We start from the raw sequence: 20,000 nt of genomic DNA, 5'->3' as shown, positions 1-20,000 counted from the left end.
TTGAAGCTGAAGGTTTAGCATTGAAGATAAACCTCTCTCATGCTATTTATAATATTTAAAAATAAAATAATTTTTTTTTTTTTATTTTTATGTTGCACCATTGCTACCCTTATGCCAAAAAATCATTAGGATATTACGTGAAAATCAAGATATTTTGTGAATATATCAGAAGTTAATTTTTGATTAGTAACATGCTAAAGACTTCATTTCAAGGTGATTTTCTTCAATATTTAGATTTTTTTTTCAAATTAGTCACTAATTCGTCCGAATATAAAATAGTTATGAATTGGGGGAAGGGATAAAAAAAGTATAGTTTTGCTTCAATAGACGTTTAAAAATAGTTGGGATAAAGTTGGGAGGTGATTGAGCGATAATGTGTGTTTCTTTCAGAAATCTGGCTATTGGTATTGGCATTCAGAACTTTCCAGAAGGCCTTGCCGTGAGTCTCCCGTTGCGGGGATCCGGGGTGTCCACATGGAGATCTTTTTGGTGAGTCCAGACAGAAACACATTCACATCCAAAACCCGGCGAGCTGCCTGCATGGGTGCTCTTCAAGAGCTTAGAGGCTGGAGTTTGAAGATAAGGTGATTCTAGACGCGCCGTGCCAAGCTCAGAGAGAGAAAAATCATCAGAAAAAAATGTAATATTACTGATAAGTTACCAATTTAAGCAAGCTATTTATTTTTTAAACTATTTAATAAAATAAGGCCTAATCTGATTCATTCAATAGGGTACGGTTTGGGGTGCAGCTCATTTGGTAAATTTGATTATTTGTCGGAAAGCTTTTTAAATCTGCCACCTGTTTGGATGAGTTGTCGACAGATAGGGATTTTTTTTTGGATGGCAAGTGCCGGAGTTTGTGAATTTGCAAGGTTCAGGGATTTAATTCATGAAATATTCAGATACTCACTTGAAATATAAAAATGCCTGTTTGGTAAATGCCAAAAAAGTGTGAGAAATTATCACAGTATTTGATAGCAATCACGATCCCAACGCTTATCAGCCAATCAGGATAAAAAAACTGAATGAATGAATAAAATGACTGTTTCTCCCGGATGTTGTCCAAACAGAGAAATGCCTCGGACACTTCCTGATCAAACAGAAAACTTTAGAAATAAATAATGTTTCAGTCCTGTTGAATACAAAAAAAACCCAAAAAATTATTGGGAGAAAGAAAGAAAAAAAATGATAAAGTCATGCTTCTATCACTTGTATTGGCCAAAAAAAAACATAATTTGAATGAATGTAAAATATTATAATAAAAAGCCCAAATAGGGCTAGAATGCTGTCTTAGACGGAAGCTACTTTTGGAACAAGTCTGAAACATTTATTCTTGTCTTAATTTATTCCTGATATGTCCTGATTGATTTGTGAGTCTGATGCGCGTCTGCCTCTCAGGTACGGCCAGCTGAGCGGGATGGTGGAGCCTGTGGCGGGGTTGCTAGGGGCCGTTGCCGTGGTGCTGGCGGAGCCGTTGCTACCCTACGCTCTGGCCTTCGCTGCGGGAGCCATGGTGTACGTGGTGGTGGATGACATCATCCCCGAAGCCCAAGTCAGGTGAGCGGCGGCGGCTCGGTGAGAGTTCACCGCAGACGCTGCAGACGCTGAACGTGTGTGTGTGTGTGTGTGTGTGTGTGTGTGTGTGTGTGTGCGTGTGTGTCTTTCACAGCGGGAACGGGAAACTGGCCTCGTGGATGTCCATCCTGGGCTTCATCGTCATGATGTCATTGGACGTGGGCCTCGGCTGAGCATTTTCATCGGTCGAATGTCAGAACGTCAGCTGACTGCACTGAAAAAAGTGACCAAAGCAGCCTTTCTTCTCGGTGTATAGGTTTATTGATCATTGGAATATTTTTCTACTTAATGTATTTTATGTACTTTTTGATATGGGAGCCTGTCTCTGCCACTGGTTAAAAGTTACTTGCAACTTTTCGTCACAAAATTCTAACTTTTGTTGGGTTTTATTTGTTTAGAAATAGAGCTATTATGAGAAATCGTCAGAATTTTTTTTTGTCCTCTAAAGTAGGCTTTAAATAGTCAGAATTGTGAAATAAAAGACCATTATCTTTTCTTATTTTTTCATTCAATGGCAGAAACGGGCTTCCGTAGTTTTATGATTGACTCACGGACCGCATTTATTTAGACGGGGCAGAAAGATTGATTGCAAAATACTTGAAAAATGACTCAAACTTGAATGAGTGACCTGAGGGGTTGTTTAGGTGTGTGTGTGTGTGTGTGTGTGTGTGTGTGTGTGTGTGTGTGTGTGTGTTTCCCATCATTAATTTAAAGACCATATGTTCTCAATATTGTTGTGCACTCAATTGAACGACTCAGTAAATTGGATGTTTTTGAACTAGTCTGAAGTTGTCGTTTTTGTCGATGTCTTTTTTTGTTTTGTTTTATTAAGGAGAGATTTAAGGTAAAACGATCACATGATCACTGTACGAGCTGTTCCTGAGGCACAGATGTCAGTGTGATGTAATGTGTATTAACGGTCCTATCAAGCCTCTACCTTCTGGTTATACTTTACACTGTTTGCATACATGGACTTACCTCAGCGTTCATCAAAAAAATAAATAAAAATGAATAGCGATAGACGCAATAACACCTTGCATATCATAGTAGCTAAAAATAAAGAGCAGAAAAACAATTATATATGTCAATAAATTATATGATAAAAGTCGCAAGCTGAAGATATAAATATGAATATATACGAGGTTCATAATGCCATTCACACAGATGCATGTTAACGCTAACCCGATGCAATAAGCATTAACAGTACAATACATGAAGTAAAAATGTACATGACAGATACAGTAAGAAAAAAAATGTTTCAAGAAATTCTGGAAGTAATCATTTTTTATGTTTTTATGTTTTTTTTCACGTTTAAAAACCTATTTCACTCTACATATACCGTGCATATATTGTCCTGTTCGACTTATCTGTAGTTTTGACTGTATATTTTATTTTTGGATATTGGCATTTTTGAGAGTAACTATATTACAGTCATCAGTTCAACGCTGTTTCTTCCAAGAAGAAATCAATAATTTTGTCACATATTATGTATTTAATTTATATGTAATGGTTGATCCCAAGCTAGCTCTGAGAGCGAAGGGCTTTTCCTGCTTCTTGTATAAGAATTTGAAATATTCCTCGCTAAAATGCTAGATAAAATCACAAGGTTGGTAACATATTTAGAAAAACAGCAGCTTCAGTAGATAATAAGAACAGGAGATATCATTTGTAGCTGTAGAGTGTGATAATTACCTCAGACTCTGCTTTGTACTGTATAATAATGGAAAAAGTATATGAACTGTGAAGGAAACCCAACGTTTCGCCCTTGATCCTGCGGTTTCCTTCTCTTTAACACGTCAGTCCTCTGCATTCATGCTAAATCCTTTCCTTGGTGTAAACTGCGCGATGCACATAGAGTTAGAGTTATATATAGCAGGTCTGAACTCTCATTTTTCTCCTCCACCGCTTGGCTTCAGTCTTTTGTGCAGGTTATAGTAAGTTCGTCCACCGCTTTGCTGCATTGTCCAGCGAAGAAGCTGAACGTCAGATTCCCATATACCAGCCGAACACGCTTCTCCGTAAGCTTCTTAGCGATCTCAGCCCAGCTGGATTGCATGTTTATGGATCAGACAATGCGCCTCGGCGGCGGTTTGACGTGAAGCGCAACGGATTCAATTTCAGACCCTAAACTTTCTGATTACGCCAAGGCGGATGAGAAGGCTGCGATCAATACTTCATCGCATTAGAAGCCTTACTTAAAAGATTTCATTGCTGATGCCCGAGTCTTTAAATAAGAGGGAGAGCGAGGATCACCCTTCATCGACGGAGCTCTGTTCCGAACGTTAGCAAAACTGAGTCTTGAAGGCCAAAAAGCTCTTGAAACTCTTGAAAACTGACTCTTGAAGGTCAGAAAGCTCTTGAAACTCTTGAAAACTGACTCTTGAAGGCTAGAAAGCTCTTGAAACTCTTGAAAACTGACTCTTGAAGGTCAGAAAGCTCTTGAAACTCTTGAAAACTGACTCTTGAAGGCTAGAAAGCTCTTGAAACTCTTGAAAACTGACTCTTGAAGGCCAGAAAGCTCTTGAAACTCTTGAAAACTGACTCTTGAAGGCCAGAAAGCTCTTGAAACTCTTGAAAACTGACTCTTGAAGGCCAGAAAGCTCTCGAAACTCTTGAAAACTGACTCTTGAAGGTCAGAAAGCTCTTGAAACTCTTAAAAAAAACTGACTCTTGAAGGCCAGAAAGCTCTCGAAACTCTTGAAAACTGACTCTTGAAGGCCAGAAAGCTCTCAAACTCTTGAAAACTGACTCTTGAAGGCCAGAAAGCTCTTGAAACTCTTGAAAACTGACTCTTGAAGGCCAGAAAGCTCTTGAAACTCTTGAAAACTGACTCTTGAAGGCCAGAAAGCTCTCGAAACTCTTGAAACTGACTCTTGAAGGTCAGAAAGCTCTTGAAACTCTTAAAAAAAACTGACTCTTGAAGGCCAGAAAGCTCTCAAAACTCTTGAAGGCCAGAAAGCTCTCGAAACTCTTGAAAACTGACTCTTGAAGGCCAGAAAGCTCTCGAAACTCTTGAAAACTGACTCTTGAAGGCCAGAAAGCTCTCGAAACTCTTGAAAACTGACTCTTGAAGGCCAGAAAGCTCTTGAAACTCTTGAAAACTGACTCTTGAAGGTCAGAAAGCTCTTGAAACTCTTGAAAACTGACTCTTGAAGGCCAGAAAGCTCTTGAAACTCTTGAAAACTGACTCTTGAAGGTCAGAAAGCTCTTGAAACTCTTGAAAACTGACTTTGAGAGATTGGCCTGACGGATTTTGAAATGAGCGTAAAAATAGCACGCCAAATAAAACCAAAAAGGCATATCTTATGCATGCGGAAACGGCGTGTTATATGCACGTCCAAGTCCATTTTTAGCGCATGGGTACCACGAGGTTTGATTTGGCGTCCCATTATACGCATGAGATGGGTTTGTTTTATTCACATGACTAACTCAATATCTGATTTAACTTTCTAGACACAGTCCGTTTTGTCGATACCTAAAGTTAACGTACAGAACAGAGCTCTATTGACTCAATAAAAGAGTAATTCTGTGCAAGCTTCTTATTGAAAGACCTAGGGGTCAACAATCAAACATTTTATGTAAGGCTTTTAATGTGAAAAAAAGCTCGGTTTCGAATAAATGGCACGCAACAAACGTCGTGACGCGAAAGAGTCGTGCCGCTCCCGTCACCCCGACCCAGATCGTGAAGAAAGAGGCCTTTTTCCTGGTGTTTTTCACATAACCTGGAATAGTTGGCTGCAGTCATCCGAGCCGTGGCACTGAAGTGGTTTTGGTTATGGCACGTGTGAAGGAATGTGTTGGGGTTAAACAGAGAGACGGCTCACAATGTCTTTGTGTTTGGTAGTCGGCCTCTCGGTCACGCAGTAATGCAGCTTGGACGAGCTCAGCAACCAAGAATTATGTGTGTGGGTGAGCGTGTTATTCAATAAATCATTGCTTTTGACATATTATGCACCAACTCCTACAGATTTATTTGACTGTATGGTGGCGCAAATGAAAACTAAATGATAATTAAACTAAATCCGAATATATATATATATATATATATATATATATATATATATATATTAGCTTGTCATCTGAATACAGTGAAAGTTATTTTGGTGTAATTGTACAAACGTCCAGCTTCAGCTCATGCTTCACATGTTCTTTATCTGTCAAACTTCAATGACTAGCAGTATTTCCAGATCATTTTAAAATCAGTGCGTCTCCAGTCTGAACATCAGGATCAGGAAATGATCTTTCCGTCCTTCAGAACATCTCACATCTTCAGAGGAGCCTCTCTATCAGGATTGCATTGCATCATAAGCGTGCACCTCTGAATAAAACTGAGGTGTTTTCCCACCATATTCTAGATTATATGAGCCATACAATAATGCATCAAATATGATACAAAGCAAGAAAAACCATTCAAATTTCTTATATGTATAATATTTTTTAAATATATATATATGTTTATATATTGTTCCTAATTTTAAATAACAAAAAATATCAATTCAGTGATTCAATTATGCAGTGCAAGTAATTTTAAGGTTGAATGTCCATGTAGTCTCTACATTGATTTGACGTCATAAAAACCCATCCAAATGATCATGACGCGCTTTGAAAATATTGCTTAGTATGTGTTAATGCATCATTAATATTAGACATACTGACAGTATATAATATAGCCTTAATGGTATGCAGCATATATAAAATATTAAATATAAAAAAAAAAAAAAAAGTTTGTGTCAAACTACAACTCCCATGATGCGTCGCGCTGCTCCGAGCGCGTGTGCGCGCCCGTGGAATGAAGGGCGCACTTGTTGAGTTTGGGAACTTCGAGGGGCTCGAACTTCTCGCTTCGGACGCAGCGGAGCTCTCTCATCATCGCTGTCATCAGGCAACACGGATTCCGGCCGGCTTTCCACTTCTGGGACTAGGTTTTTCTTTGTCGAAGCGCGCGTCGGTTGTCCGGAGTGTTTTACGCGTCAGACGCGCACCGTTACAGCGCGCGCGGGGGATGAACGACACCACTGCGAGGATGAAGACGTGCCTTAATCGACTCGCATCTACAGGAGAGTCGAGGTTTCGGTGGAGAGCTACGGGACGTGTCATGCCGCTTTGGACTATCGTAGGGCTTGGAGAATGAAGAACATCGCTGCTCTGAGAGGTAAGAGCACTGGTGCGTCCTAAAAGACGCCTCTGCTTCGGCTTTATTCTCCAGCGGCTCAGATAAAGCAGCCTCTGTGTAGTGGACTGATATGATGCACCTGCGCTCCAGATGAGTGTTATTTCCTCACCTGTGGTGTATGATGAGTGAGATGGCTTCTGCTTCCCTGAGCTTGATTAATTACATGCTTTTAATTGCAACTTCTAGATCTTTGCTTTATTTTTTAATACAGCGGAGACCTTTTACTGTTAAGCTGGGTGCTTGATTTTTGTTTTAATATTTTTTAAATATTTTTTCCAGTAATTTATTTTATTAATTAATTAATTTATTTTTTGTTGTTTATTATACAACAGTATTATTGCTTATATAATTGCTACATTTTAAAATATGCCCCTATATTGAATGAATCTAAAAGTTTATGGCAGCCTTCATTGTAACAATCCCATATAGTGTATTTCATGCTATTGATGAGATTGATATATTTTACTTGATAAATATGCAAAACATTTTTTACGATTATGATGATGATTTAAGCTGGGTCTGTACCTTAAAAATTAAAGTTTGTCCTTTTTTAAAAAGGTGGGAATTTAAAGGGGGAAGCGATTGATTGGTCAACAGTTTCTTCTCAAGAAGAGCGTTTCAGTGTGTTTGAGATCAGTTTAGAGTTTTGTGGGTCGGTATAAAAGTTTATATTTCAGTCAAGAGACTAGATCGTCTTGTGCATCTGCTTTGATTCTCAAAAACTTAACTTTTATGCTTTAAGAAAGATATTTAGTCTCTCTGGAAACCTGGAAACTTTATTGGGCAATTCCATTCTGGACGTCTGCCATGCAGATTTCGGGACAAATGCAGAAAGCGCATCTTCAGCATCTGTTGGTAAATAGAGCCCAGTGATTGGCTGCCAGAAAGCGCATCGATCCTTTGATTGGTGCAATAAGAGAAACCGCTGGCAGCTGATTGGACGAGAGGCCGGGAGCGTTGAAGTTCAAATGCAGGGCAGGGATCGAGCCGATGGAGGTCTGCTGGTCTCTGCTGGTCTCTGCTGGTCTCTGCTGGTCTCTTTCGGTGCTGGATTTGCCTCGGTCTGTTTGTCTCCATCTGCTGGTAGCTTTTATTTCACTCCCTCTCGGGGTCCAACAGATATTGTGTGATTTTATGGGTGCATTGCTGCCAGAAATGCGAACGTGTGACAATGATGGTGTTTTATTCAAATGAACATCGTGTTCATGTATATTTTGTTGCATGTATTTGCTGTCAATATAAGATTATTAATCGTGAGGATTGTCTTGAACTAATGCTCTCAGAAGATGATTAAAGCGGTTGATTTTTCTGAATATTTGGTGTTTTAGAGGCTAATACGGATTGTGTTTCTGCGCCGTTTTCAAATATGATTCGCTCTCATAGTTAGGCTAATATTTTCCATGTGTACTCTTTGAAAACTTTTGAAAAGCTTCATGTTTCTTAGTCCCGTGAGCTTCGCTTACTTTAAATGAGGCCTGGCATGTGTTTCGGTTCTGAGGGGTCAAAAGAAAGCTAAAACCAATTAACCAGTTAACCAGCTGCTTTACTAATGCTGTGTATTTACAGATGAACTAGAAGTAAGTTTAGCCACAATTTGACAATTTAAATGGAAAATATTTAAAAGTAACGAGAATTATTATACTGTTTTAGAATACGTTTCTAAAATTTCTAAAAATAAATTTATATATATATATATATATATATATATATATATATATATATATATAATATATATTATAATATATATATATATATATATATATATATATATATATTATTATATATATATATATATATATATATATATATATTATATATATTATTATATATATATATATATATATATATATATATATATATATATATATATATATATTATATTATATTATATATAGATAGATAGATATCGTTCGTTGTCCAATTGTAAATTATAGACAATGTTTTTACACGGAAGGTATAACGGTGAAAAGTAATTTTTATATTAAAAAATTCTCTCTCAGTAGAAATTTAGAATTTTTTTAATATTAAATTGAAATATTCTGTATGATTTTTAAGTATATTGCTATTATATGTGAGAGTATTTTCCACAAGTAATTAAAATGTTTTAATGGTAATGTAAAGTTAATGCTTTAAAAGGCCGTTATTGATTTAAATCAAAGGTTTTAAACATGCACCCAAATGATGTTATGTGATGCAGCACCATGCTATATAAAATATTAACTACTGCTTGATTTCAAATGCAGTAAAAACCGTAAGAAAAATTAGAAAAGGTAATTTTATGCCAGGACGTTGCGTTCCGTTAAACGGATGTGATGCGTAACTTAAAGTGCATCTGTGGAAAAATCAATACACATTATGCAAATTATTAATCAATATTATTAAAAATGAACGCATATTATCTTCATAATGTACGTTAGCACATTAGGCCCTGTTTTTACCCGCTCCCTCTAGAGTTCAGAGTCTGCTTCAAGCTCTTCCAGAAGATGGCAGCCTCGCTCCGCAGCTGGAGATCATGCAGAAGATACAGGTCTGTTCTGAAGAGGGTTAGAAAAGGAAAAAGCACGTGGCATCTGTAGATTCTGACACCATTCAAACATCTCTCTTCAGGCGTGTTTGCTGCTTTCTTCGTCTGTCACATCTGTCTGTGAGATCTTCTGGGTTACAGTCATATCTCAGTGCTTTAGTTTATCCTCAGCGGTCGTGTGAACCTGACAGCGGCAACCCTTCACACACACCTGCATAAAGACACGTACTTGCTAAGGCCTTTTGAAGGTCGACCAAATAAATGTTAAATTACTGTGTTTAATTTGAACGGTTTAGACAGTCTGTATAAATGCACACATGCTCACACACACACACACACACACAAACAAATTTTAAATGAATCATGTTAAATCGTGTAATAAAATAAGTTATGTAGTATTTGCTTGTGTACTGTTAAAAAAATAAAATTTATATATTTATTTATATTTATATATATATATATATATATATATATATATATATATATATATATATATATATATATGTATGTATATATATATGTATATGTATATATATATGTATATGTATATATATATATATATGTATATATATATGTATATATATATGTATATGTATATATATATGTATATATATATATATATATATATATATATATATATATATATATATATATATATATATATATATATATATATATATATATGTGTATATATATGTTTGTGTGTAATATATAAATGATGCAAATATTTTCTAAATATATACTGTTTTTTTATATGTATAAATGTGCACAGTACACACACACACACATTACATAAAAACTTTTATTTTGAATGCAATTAATCATATACATATATAATACAGTATGTATGTAATGCGCACGCGTGTGTGTGTGTGTGTGTGTGTGTGTGTGTGTGTGTGTGTGTGTGTGTGTGTGTGTGTGTGTGTGTGTGTGTCTTTTGAATTCTGATCGTTTAATATTTCGTCATTCACTTGAACATTAATGATGAATTTGTAAGAACTGCTAAAAGCAGAAAGTGTCAGTATGTCTTATCTAACTGTTTATTCCACAGGCGGTGCTCCAACTGTATCTTATTATAAATCTTCGGTTTTAACCTTTTGTCCAGAAGGCTTTGGAGGTGTTTCTTAACGTTAGTCTTCATTTGTTAGCAGCTTTGCGAGGGCGGGTTGGTTTTAGATCTTAGTAATACCTAGTTCCGCTTTAACAGGATTAGGCTTTGGACCGCGGGGGTCTGTGTGTGTGTGTGTGTGTGTGTGTGTGTGTGTGTGTGTGTGTGTCGGCCGGCTCGATCAGGTGAGGCATCGTCTTGTTTCTCTCAAAGGGTATTTCCATCTCGCATGTAACGTAATCCGACAGCATTCTGCAAAGTAACGCTTCCTACTGGAAGAAATTAAGTAAAGTAAGATCTCCGTAATCTTTTTCTTTTTTGTATTCCCGTGCATTTTATTTTTTTCTAGCGTCGGGGGGCTTATATAAGCAACAAGGGACTCGATTGCACGAACATAACATGAAGCAGGTAGAGTCTAAATAAAAGTCCAGATAGATGAAGGCCGGTGAGCCAAGAAAACCTTCAACGTGATGTAACTAGTTCAACCACCTACACAGAGAAAAAGAGTCTGTTTGACATTCAGTGTGTAGTTTTTCCTGTGTAGTTCATTTAGAGGAGTTGCAAAAGTGGAAATGAGCTGTAGATGAGATCTGGAGAAATGCAGCATTGCTTCAGCAGTAGATGCTGTGAAGTGAATGGGTGCCGTCAGAATGGGAGTAAAACATCACAATAACTCCAGACCATCAGTTTCACACCCGGAGACGACAAAAGCTGCATCTTCGTAAGAAACAAATGCATCATTACGACGTTTTTTTACTTTAAACTATTGCTCGTGGCAAAAAAAAGCAGGCTTGTCGTAGCGCTGGTTTTGATTGCTTCTCGAAGAGCCTTTGGATGAAGGCATCCGCTAAATGTAAATGTAAAAGAACGCTTCCTCCCGTGAAAAAGTCCAGCCACGTGTCTGTTTAGAGCCGTTTCAGGCTTGATCTGTGCAGATTTCTCTCTCGATTCAGACCAGACCTCCTTTTCACCCGAGGAAGAGTTGTTATAGATCACGATAGCTCTCGTTCTGACGGCACCCATTCACTGCAGGCAGGACATCCATCGCTTTACCATCTGACGAAGAAACAAACTCACGGGGACGTTCCTTCTTGCCGTTTCGTCTCCGTTTGAGCTTGGTTTAGAAATCCAGGTGAGATTGAACGCTAGGGAGGGCTTCCTTCTGTAAGGCTCCAGGATCTGCGCTGTCGAGAGCCAGCTGGCTAACCGAGTCCATAAAGCACAGCAGAGCATTACTTTTACTCCTGAAACGCAGATTATTCAGCGTGTTTGACCCGCAGGCTTTTTTGCTCCCCACAGCTTATTTTTCCCCGTCTTCTGGACGTTTCCACACGATTACAGCTTCAACTATAACACTACAGCTCAGAAAGATGACTTAATTTTACGTAACTTTGACTTCAGATGAAAAAAATGCTTGGTCAATCATATTTCATGACTATGATATTAAAACATCAGGTTTGGTTCAGGTTCCTCTGTGGGGTCTCATAGATTTTGTGGTAAGATTTTTGTTTCTTTTGTAGATGAATGCATGTTTACATACATGGGTCAAAGACCAAAAAGGGTTTAACCATAAAAAACAAGTGTAATATTGCTTTAAATTGTTAAAGTTGATTAAATTGTGCAAGCTCGTTTTTGTTTGTCTGAGCCAAAAATAAATGTTATTTCATTAATTAATCTAGCCTCTAAAATGCCATTTGGTGCAACAATCTTGTCAGACATATTTATAACAAAAATCTATTTATAAGATAAATTACTTTCACCCCGAATACAAATTTTTTTTTTTAATGGTTTTTTTTCTTACTTATTTAAAACGCAATAAAATTGAATATGCTTCCTTTTTATTTTATTTAATATGTACAAGTCAGAATAAACAGGTTATTTAAAATGTTATGAAAATATTGTGTTACACCGAATGGCAGTTTCAACCAAATTTTAACATTAAATGACATTAAGAGTTCAAAATTAGATGCGTGTCAGACATGTTGGGTTTTAAAGAGACAGTGCTACTTTTAAAGTGAAACTTGCTGCAGTCCGTCACTGATTATGTTTACACGAGCACCAATAATGCGATTTATTTCCAAAAATTAGAGCAAGGACTTGCCTAAACGCCACCAGCAGACCTTGCATGCAATTTTCTTTCTTCTGGTCATTGGACCAAATGGATGCAGATGGCACTCGGTGAAAACAGTCACCCAAACCACTGGGTTTTGTAAACCCCTCATTGCAAGAAACAAGTCAGAATCACAAGACTTTCATTCATTCATTGATTCGTGGGTCATTTAGAATCAACTCGGCTCAGTTTTTTTGTATTTTGTTATTTTTTTCTTCTAGAAAAACGCATATATTGACGAAAACCCAAATATTAAATGCCACGGATGTGTATTTTACCGAATACTGAGGTGTCAAATGATCATTTCCACCTGAGCTGGCGGAAAAAAGACTCGCTATATCATTTTTACGGAGAATGGCTTACTTTTAGTAAAACCTGTTGACTTTAGCAATCTATGTCAAAACGGTGGCCGTTGGAAAAGAACGCTTCTTGTGTTTTTCGCCTCAAGTTTGCGTGCCTGTGTCTCAAAAGGCATCGAAGACAACTTAAAATCCTTTTAGATTACGATTCTTAAGTTTCGAAGGCCCTCAAACATTCAATCACAGACATGTGGAGATCTCAAAGCGGCTCCAACCTTGACCCCTCTCTACGAAATATTTTGCACTCCTATGCTGGCTTTAATATGCTGTGATTTAAAATAAAATACAATGCGGTATTCGAGTCTGGAAACACAATAGGGGCCTGACACTAGGCTGTATGCAAACCAAACGCTAATGAATATGCTAATTAGCGACCTCAGGCGAGTTTAAGTCACTTTGCCTCAAGTAATAGTGGTCAGCAGCGCTTTCTAGCGTCATCGTGATAAATGAGGCATTGACACGGGCTACTGATTTTGGCCCAGCTCTTATGACGTCCAACCTGAAGACGTTCAGTGCGTGTCACGACATTACAGTATGCACAGGAGCTCAGAAACGGCTCTTAACGGGGATGGATGGCACCATTATGTAATTCTAGACAAAACGAACAGATCGACTTAGAGGAGGGGAAAAGCTGTGAGGGTAAGAAAACAAACAATGAAAAGAACATTCAAAGTTTTCTTTCCACTTCAGCTCAGTGTTCATAAAAAACACACTTTCTGCTTAGTTCAGCTTCCCTCGGGGGACCGAAATGGAGAGTTTGGCCTTGGAGAAGGAGAGGGAGGGAGACTTGTGTTTTTGTGTCTAATTGTGTTGGTGATTGAGAGGGAGAACAGAACGGAGAATGAAAGCGTGAAAGAGAAAGGGCCCTCGGTGACACGCTGGTACCCATGACGACGGGCCCTCGGGGACCGGCCCCCGTTCGGGAGCCCCACCTCCAGCTAAACACCCGCTAATTGGGCCACTTCGCTTTGTGCGCTCCTCCACTGATCCCCGTGCCAGAAATATCAACATCCTTGTTAATTCTCTGTCGTCGAATCATTTTCTCTGGAGCTGGTTTGAGAGTCGCTAATCGCTCCGCTATAGATCATAAGGAATCCAGAACGTGTGACGGAACAATGGAAGCACGGCTCGTATGAAGCCTGCGAAGTAAATTATACCGAAGCGCTGCGTCTCCTTCGTGGTGGCGAACGCTTTTGGGAGGATCTTAAACAGACGTAAACCTTTTGTGCTGATCACAGGCTTCAGACCGGTTTAAATCAATTCAGTCTGGAGAATGTTTATTGCTGAAATTTGGTCCAAAGCGAGATGGGTTCATTTGCCTGTTTTTTTTTTTTTTTCTTCTTTTTTTTTGGAGTTTCCTTTTGAATATATTTGGTTATACAGCGCAGAATAATCTCTAGTTTTTTACTTAATGAGTAAAACTTTATTTTTTTTCTCTCCAGGAAGTATGAGTAAACCATGTTAGCAAACATGGATATCCTGTAAATAATAATAGTAATAGTAATAATAATAATAATAATAATAATAAGTATTATTATTATTATTATTATTATTATCATTAATACTTATTATTATTATTATTATTATTATTATTAATACTTATAATAATAATAATAATTATAATTATAATTTTATCATTATAATAATAATAATAATAATAATAATATTTTTTATTATAAAATAAGCATTAATATTATTATTTATAGGATAGCATGAGTAAATAAATGTAGTTGTGTATAAATAGTGCTATAAAATTATTAATCATGATTAATCACATCCAAAATAAGTTTTTATTTACAGATGTGTGTGCGTGTGTGTGCTGCATATATATAATATGTGTTTTTATATTTGCAAACACACACATATGTAAAGAAAACTTTTATTTTGGATTCAGTTAATTGTTTGACAGCACTAGTATAAAACCTTTGACGAGAAAGTAATTTTTTTTGTCATTAATTTAATTGATTGTTTTATTTTCTAAACTTTTGACCGATGTGATCAGTAGATGTTTTAAGAAAATGCATTTAATAATTATTTGTAGGGCTCAAGGACACCTCCAGTGTTACTTTATAGCCCGTTGCCTAAAAAGGTTCAACATTTAGTTCAACAGTAGCTGATTTTGTAGTTGTTTGACGTTTGAATATGATTGTTTGTAAGACTGATCATCGAGCGTTTTCACACTTGACTCGAGTTCATCCATCTTCAGTAATGTCCCGATGCTTTAGATCAATGACTGATGAAACGTCTCTTCACCAAGAAAAACGAGTTTGTGCAAAAGTTTACTCTGAAACGGATGTCAGATCATAACTCAATTACCTCGTACTGTAAACTCTGAAAAATGGAAAAAAGTAAATATTTAGGCCACTATGATATTTAAAAAAAGTACTTCACTCTTCTCGGAGATCTGAATGAAACTGAATAATAATTTAAAAACAGTATGTACGTTATATGGGTGAAAAACAGAGTGATGTCTGCATCAAAAGTAATTCTCAAAGTGATTTCATGTCCATAGAAAGTGCATTAAATGTAAGCAATGTGTCCGCTTTTAAGGCTTCAAATAAGTTTTCGGAGAATAAAATGTCAAAATGTGGTTGAAATGTTACATTGTTATTCAGTGTAACACGATAATTATGTTAAAATTCAATTACCTAAAATGTATAATATCAATCTATAGCGCTTTTAACAAAACAGATCAAAGCATAAATAAAAAAAAACGAGTTAGTATTTGGGGTGAAAGTGTTTAGTCTTTTAATGCGTCCTAGATTTTTGCATTTGAATGCACGCATAAATATTATTGTAAAAGGTTAATAGTCATTTATTATATTAATGATTTTTATTTTTTAATATAATTAGCTTATTTTATGTTTCGTTTATTTGCATGCCCTTGATTTTTTTTTTCTTCTTCTTCTGCATGCAGCTAGCAGTTTGAGAGAGTATTACATCAGGGAGTTTGAAGGCAGTATAATTGCTCTGCAGTAAATGTTTACTGCCAGTCCACTAACATTACCTGCTACTCCACCACCAGCCTCCTGCTGAGAGGAGAGAGATCTGCTGCAGACTGCATCCAACATCACGCTCAACTTCATCTGCTTTATTAGGCCATATTTACTATAGAATCATAGAAGAGGTTTATGAGATAGGGCTTCAGCAAAACTCCAGCTTGTTTACTGAAGATGACCAATAAGATGATGCATGGATATTAAGGGCCTGGAATTATTATTATCTCAATTATGCGTTATTGGCATTGGCAGCTGTTCGTTCAGGTTACTTTGGGCCACACATCTCGTAATAGTGCAGGTTAATGTTTTATAGGCTGTGTAAAATGCTAAATATTTAAGATTTTACAATATTCAACAGTAATTTAGTTTTTTTGTCTTCTTTCTAGAATTTTATTGTGAAACCAGCAGAGACTAGATCATTTAATGTATTAAAAAAATCCATCCATCCATCCATCCATCCATCCATCCATCCATCCATCCATCCATCCATCCATCCATCCATCCATCCATCCATCCATCCATCATCCATCCATCCATCCATCCATCCATCCATCCATCCATCCATCCATCCATCCATCCATCCATCCATCCATCCATCCATCCATCCATCCATCCATCCATCCATCCATCCATCCATCCATCCATCCCAGTGTGTACTTTTCGTTTGCGAATAATAAGACCTTAAAATAAATTTTTGTCCTTCATTAATATATTAATAAGTCATTATGCATAACACAGGTTGCCATCCAATCAAATGCTCTGTAGAATGAGAAAGCCCCGCCTCCTTCAGCTCACTAATAGCAAATCTCTTTTTATGACTGTGTGTTGTGACAGATATTTTTCACTTTATTCTCAGATGATTGATCCAGTTTGGCTCTGTGTTCTCTTACCAATCAACCCAAACAACAGTTAAATTAACATCTTAAATGAAATCAAAGCATTGAGAGAGTCTTTGTTGAGGCCACTGGTGCACAAAAAGATCCATCGAAGCTCTAGAAGATCCACAAGCTTCATTTGTATCAACTGAAACAATGCAAATCATGCGATTATGTGTTGGCCCTCCGACTCTTTCTGGCCTCAATGAACCCTGCGCCGTCCAACCTTGGATGAGGAATTTGGGCGTTCATTCCTATCAACCCATAAACCCGTTGTTTCGGATTGTATTTCGTTGCGTTGTTTACCAGTCTGTGTGTGTGTGTGTGTGTGTGAGAATAAGTGCCTATCACACACAGGTTTTCATCAAGCCGTGTGTAAACTACAGTTTCTCTCAGATCCGTGATGAGACCCATGCAGTGCAGAATCCATCATCCCCCGAAAGTCTCCTGCAGTTTATGGACAGTGTCTGGAACGTTCTGTAAATAATCTGATTCCTGAACTTTGCTGTTAGCTCTGGAAAATGTCTGTTGTTTGAGTGGTATTTGAGTAAAAAGTGTCTCTTCAGGTTGGAGTGGGGTCTGAAGCTGATTAATCAATTAGTGTGACTAATACGGACCTGTTCTCCAGGCATCTTACATCGAAGCGGCCCTAATGGAGAGAGCACAGTTTGATTGGTCATGCTTGAAGGTTTAATCCTGCTTCCTCTCGTACACTGGACAGTGGTGTGGCTTTAATCTGAACATTCTTCTCACCGTCGATATCGACTGCTTTCATGACCTATAGGAACACTTAACAATACAAAAAAACGATTTTAAAAATCATTAGAAGAAGAGTAGCTTACACAGCTGTAGCTTTAAAGGCACAGAGGAATTATATTGTTGGAATCATTTTCAGAACGATTGTTGAATGATAGAAACGTTGACAGCCAATCAGAATCAATCGTGCTATCACAGGCTTGGGCTTATAATAAACAGACGATATTTTTCGCTGGTGTGGACCCAAATGTAGTTATCGTTATCGTTATCTTTATAGTTATTGTGATTGTTTGTAGAAGAGTGTAAATGTAAAACATGGCTGGTCAGTGTGAGTGTTTTGTTACATTATGACTTTTTGGGCGAGAATGTGTTGTTGTTTTACTCCTTAGGCACATTTGCGTAGTTCATAATGTTACAGAGTTACTGGTACACGCCACAACCAGACGTTTCAAGGCCATCTAATCCGGTCTTCCTGAATTGCAAAAATACATTGTAGTCAAACATCCGCTTTAGTAAAATGAAACCATTGGCAAGAGCCTTTTTTGTTTTAGTTTTTAATGCATTTTAAAACTGCGCTTCTGTCACCAGACCCTGAATTGGCCTCAGATGATGTTAAAGGTGTCTTGATGAAACTTCTGCTCAACACGAAGTAGAAGCAGCGCAGAAAAACCTCAGAAAGCTTCATCTCTGATGGCTAGGAACAGGCATTTTTCTTTAAACGCATTGTACATAATGAACATAATGCATTGTTTTTCAGTTCAGGGAAACATGGTTATTATATCTGTGTAAATATGAGACTTCTTAAATTGTATTTAATTACCTTTTTACACTTTTACACCCAAAGGCCGCATTTACTTGATCAAAATATTGTAAAGTGCAATTAATTCTGTGACCAGAGCTTTGTTTTCAGCATTATTACTGCACTCTTCAGTGTCACACGATCCTTTAGAAATCATTATAATATTATGCTAATTTGATGCTCAAGAAACATTCGAAAAAACTTGCGGTGCTGAATATTTTTGTGGAAAGCATGATGCATTTTATTTTTCGTGATTTTCCACGTTTGCTTGTTTAATTTTACTCGTATTGTTCATGGCTACTCCGTATTACCTATTGCTCTTTTTTCAGAATAAAGACCTGAATAAACACAAAACCTCGATTAACTCCTGTTCGTACCTTGGCAACTCTGAAGTTTCTTCAATCTGCAGAATGTCAAACCTAGTTTCCCAAAGACAGCGTGGTTTTCATTTGCTTTGATGCTGGCCTTCCCCATGTCTTTCTGCTTCTTCATTTAAACCGTGGAAGACAATCAGCACTAATGGATGAAAAATGTGATAAACATTGGAAAGAGGCTGGTTTGGGGTCATGATGCTCTCTGGCTGGAAGATGAAGAGATGAAGTTTCGCCAATAAATGTGATGGTCTGTCCTTGAAGGGTTCAGTGCTTAAAGCCAAAAAAAATAAAAGACCGTCATCATCTTCTGTCTTCACATTAAACCAGCTTGTCGTGTCCTAGTGAGATCGAATTAAACCTGCCCAATTTTACCTAAAACCATCTGTACTATTTTTAACAATAAATAACCTAATGTGAAAATTACACTGCTTTTCAAAAGTTTGGTAACATTTTACTTAAAGTCTTTATGTATAATCCATGTAAAAGTAGCAGTGCACCTCTTATAATTCATTGTGCAATCCCATGAATAACTGTAACCACACTTAATGCCCTATAATTATACCCTTTAATAACCCCGTCTAATGCATTATTTATATAGGCTTTAAGTAAAGTGTTCCCAAAAGATTATTGTTGATTATTCTTGAAAGAAAAGGGAATGCATTCAATTGTATAAATTATATTGCAAATTGTAAAAAGCAGCAAAGTCTTTCAAAATAAAACAATAAATATTTTGTACTTTATATGCATCCAAATTATTCATGATTTCCACAAAACGATGAATTAAACGATGATTCAACTTTGGTAATAATCTTTAATTCGTTTTTCAGCGCTGGCAACAATCTGAAATGTTTCTTGAGGTTATAAGAAACGTTTCTAAATGGGTCGTCGGGTGCTGATTTGATCCTTTAGGGTCTTAATGAATGTCTATAATGTACTTTGGTTAATATTTCTCAATGGTGGTATAAAAGTCTGTCAAAATCTGCTCTGTTCACAGCAAGCCGCTTTAGTGCATGTCACTTTAAATGCTAATGAGCTCTGCTCTACATATTTAAGTAGATTGAAGGGCGCGTTTCCTTCAAAAACAGAAGTGTCTTCAGCGGCTCGGTTGTCGGGAGTAAACGACCATTGCTACGCTCATTATTAGCAATCTACATCTGAGATCGGATTGATATGAGAGAAGGCAAATGATTAAACGAGATTAAAATAAAAGCACAGAGTGGATCTTTATCATTATAGTGTTATAGGGTTCATTATAGTTAGTTGATTTCACGATTTCACCTCTTTTGGGGTTTTTCAGCCCTGATTTCATATCTAATGAGGCTCGCTGGTGCCATTTTGGAGTTCCTTC

General features: G+C 37.0%; 1 protein-coding gene and 1 long non-coding RNA gene across 3 annotated transcripts in view; both read left to right on the top strand.

The window, feature by feature from the left end:
* The window catches only part of LOC122333413 (zinc transporter ZIP11-like), a 102,278-nt gene extending 99,922 nt beyond the window's left edge, over nucleotides 1-2,356 (top strand). For both annotated transcript variants that reach the window (XM_043231008.1, XM_043231007.1), the window contains exons 9-11: nucleotides 391-489; nucleotides 1,399-1,557; nucleotides 1,670-2,356. In XM_043231008.1, coding sequence (XP_043086943.1) covers nucleotides 391-489; nucleotides 1,399-1,557; nucleotides 1,670-1,748 — 337 coding nt within the window. In that variant the 3' untranslated portion in view covers nucleotides 1,749-2,356. The remainder of the gene's footprint in view (nucleotides 1-390; nucleotides 490-1,398; nucleotides 1,558-1,669) is intronic.
* A 3,702-nt stretch (nucleotides 2,357-6,058) lies between these two features.
* Nucleotides 6,059-20,000, top strand: part of LOC122333368 — a 56,281-nt gene continuing 42,339 nt past the window's right edge. The window contains exon 1 of the long non-coding RNA XR_006248622.1: nucleotides 6,059-6,727. This is a non-coding gene — a long non-coding RNA (uncharacterized LOC122333368). The remainder of the gene's footprint in view (nucleotides 6,728-20,000) is intronic.

The sequence above is a fragment of the Puntigrus tetrazona genome, unplaced genomic scaffold (assembly GCF_018831695.1).
Source record: "Puntigrus tetrazona isolate hp1 unplaced genomic scaffold, ASM1883169v1 S000000270, whole genome shotgun sequence".
NCBI classification, from domain to species: Eukaryota; Metazoa; Chordata; class Actinopteri; order Cypriniformes; family Cyprinidae; genus Puntigrus; species Puntigrus tetrazona.
The sequence above is the reverse complement of the archived record's forward strand: the minus strand, read 5'-3'. Positions and strand labels throughout refer to the sequence as shown.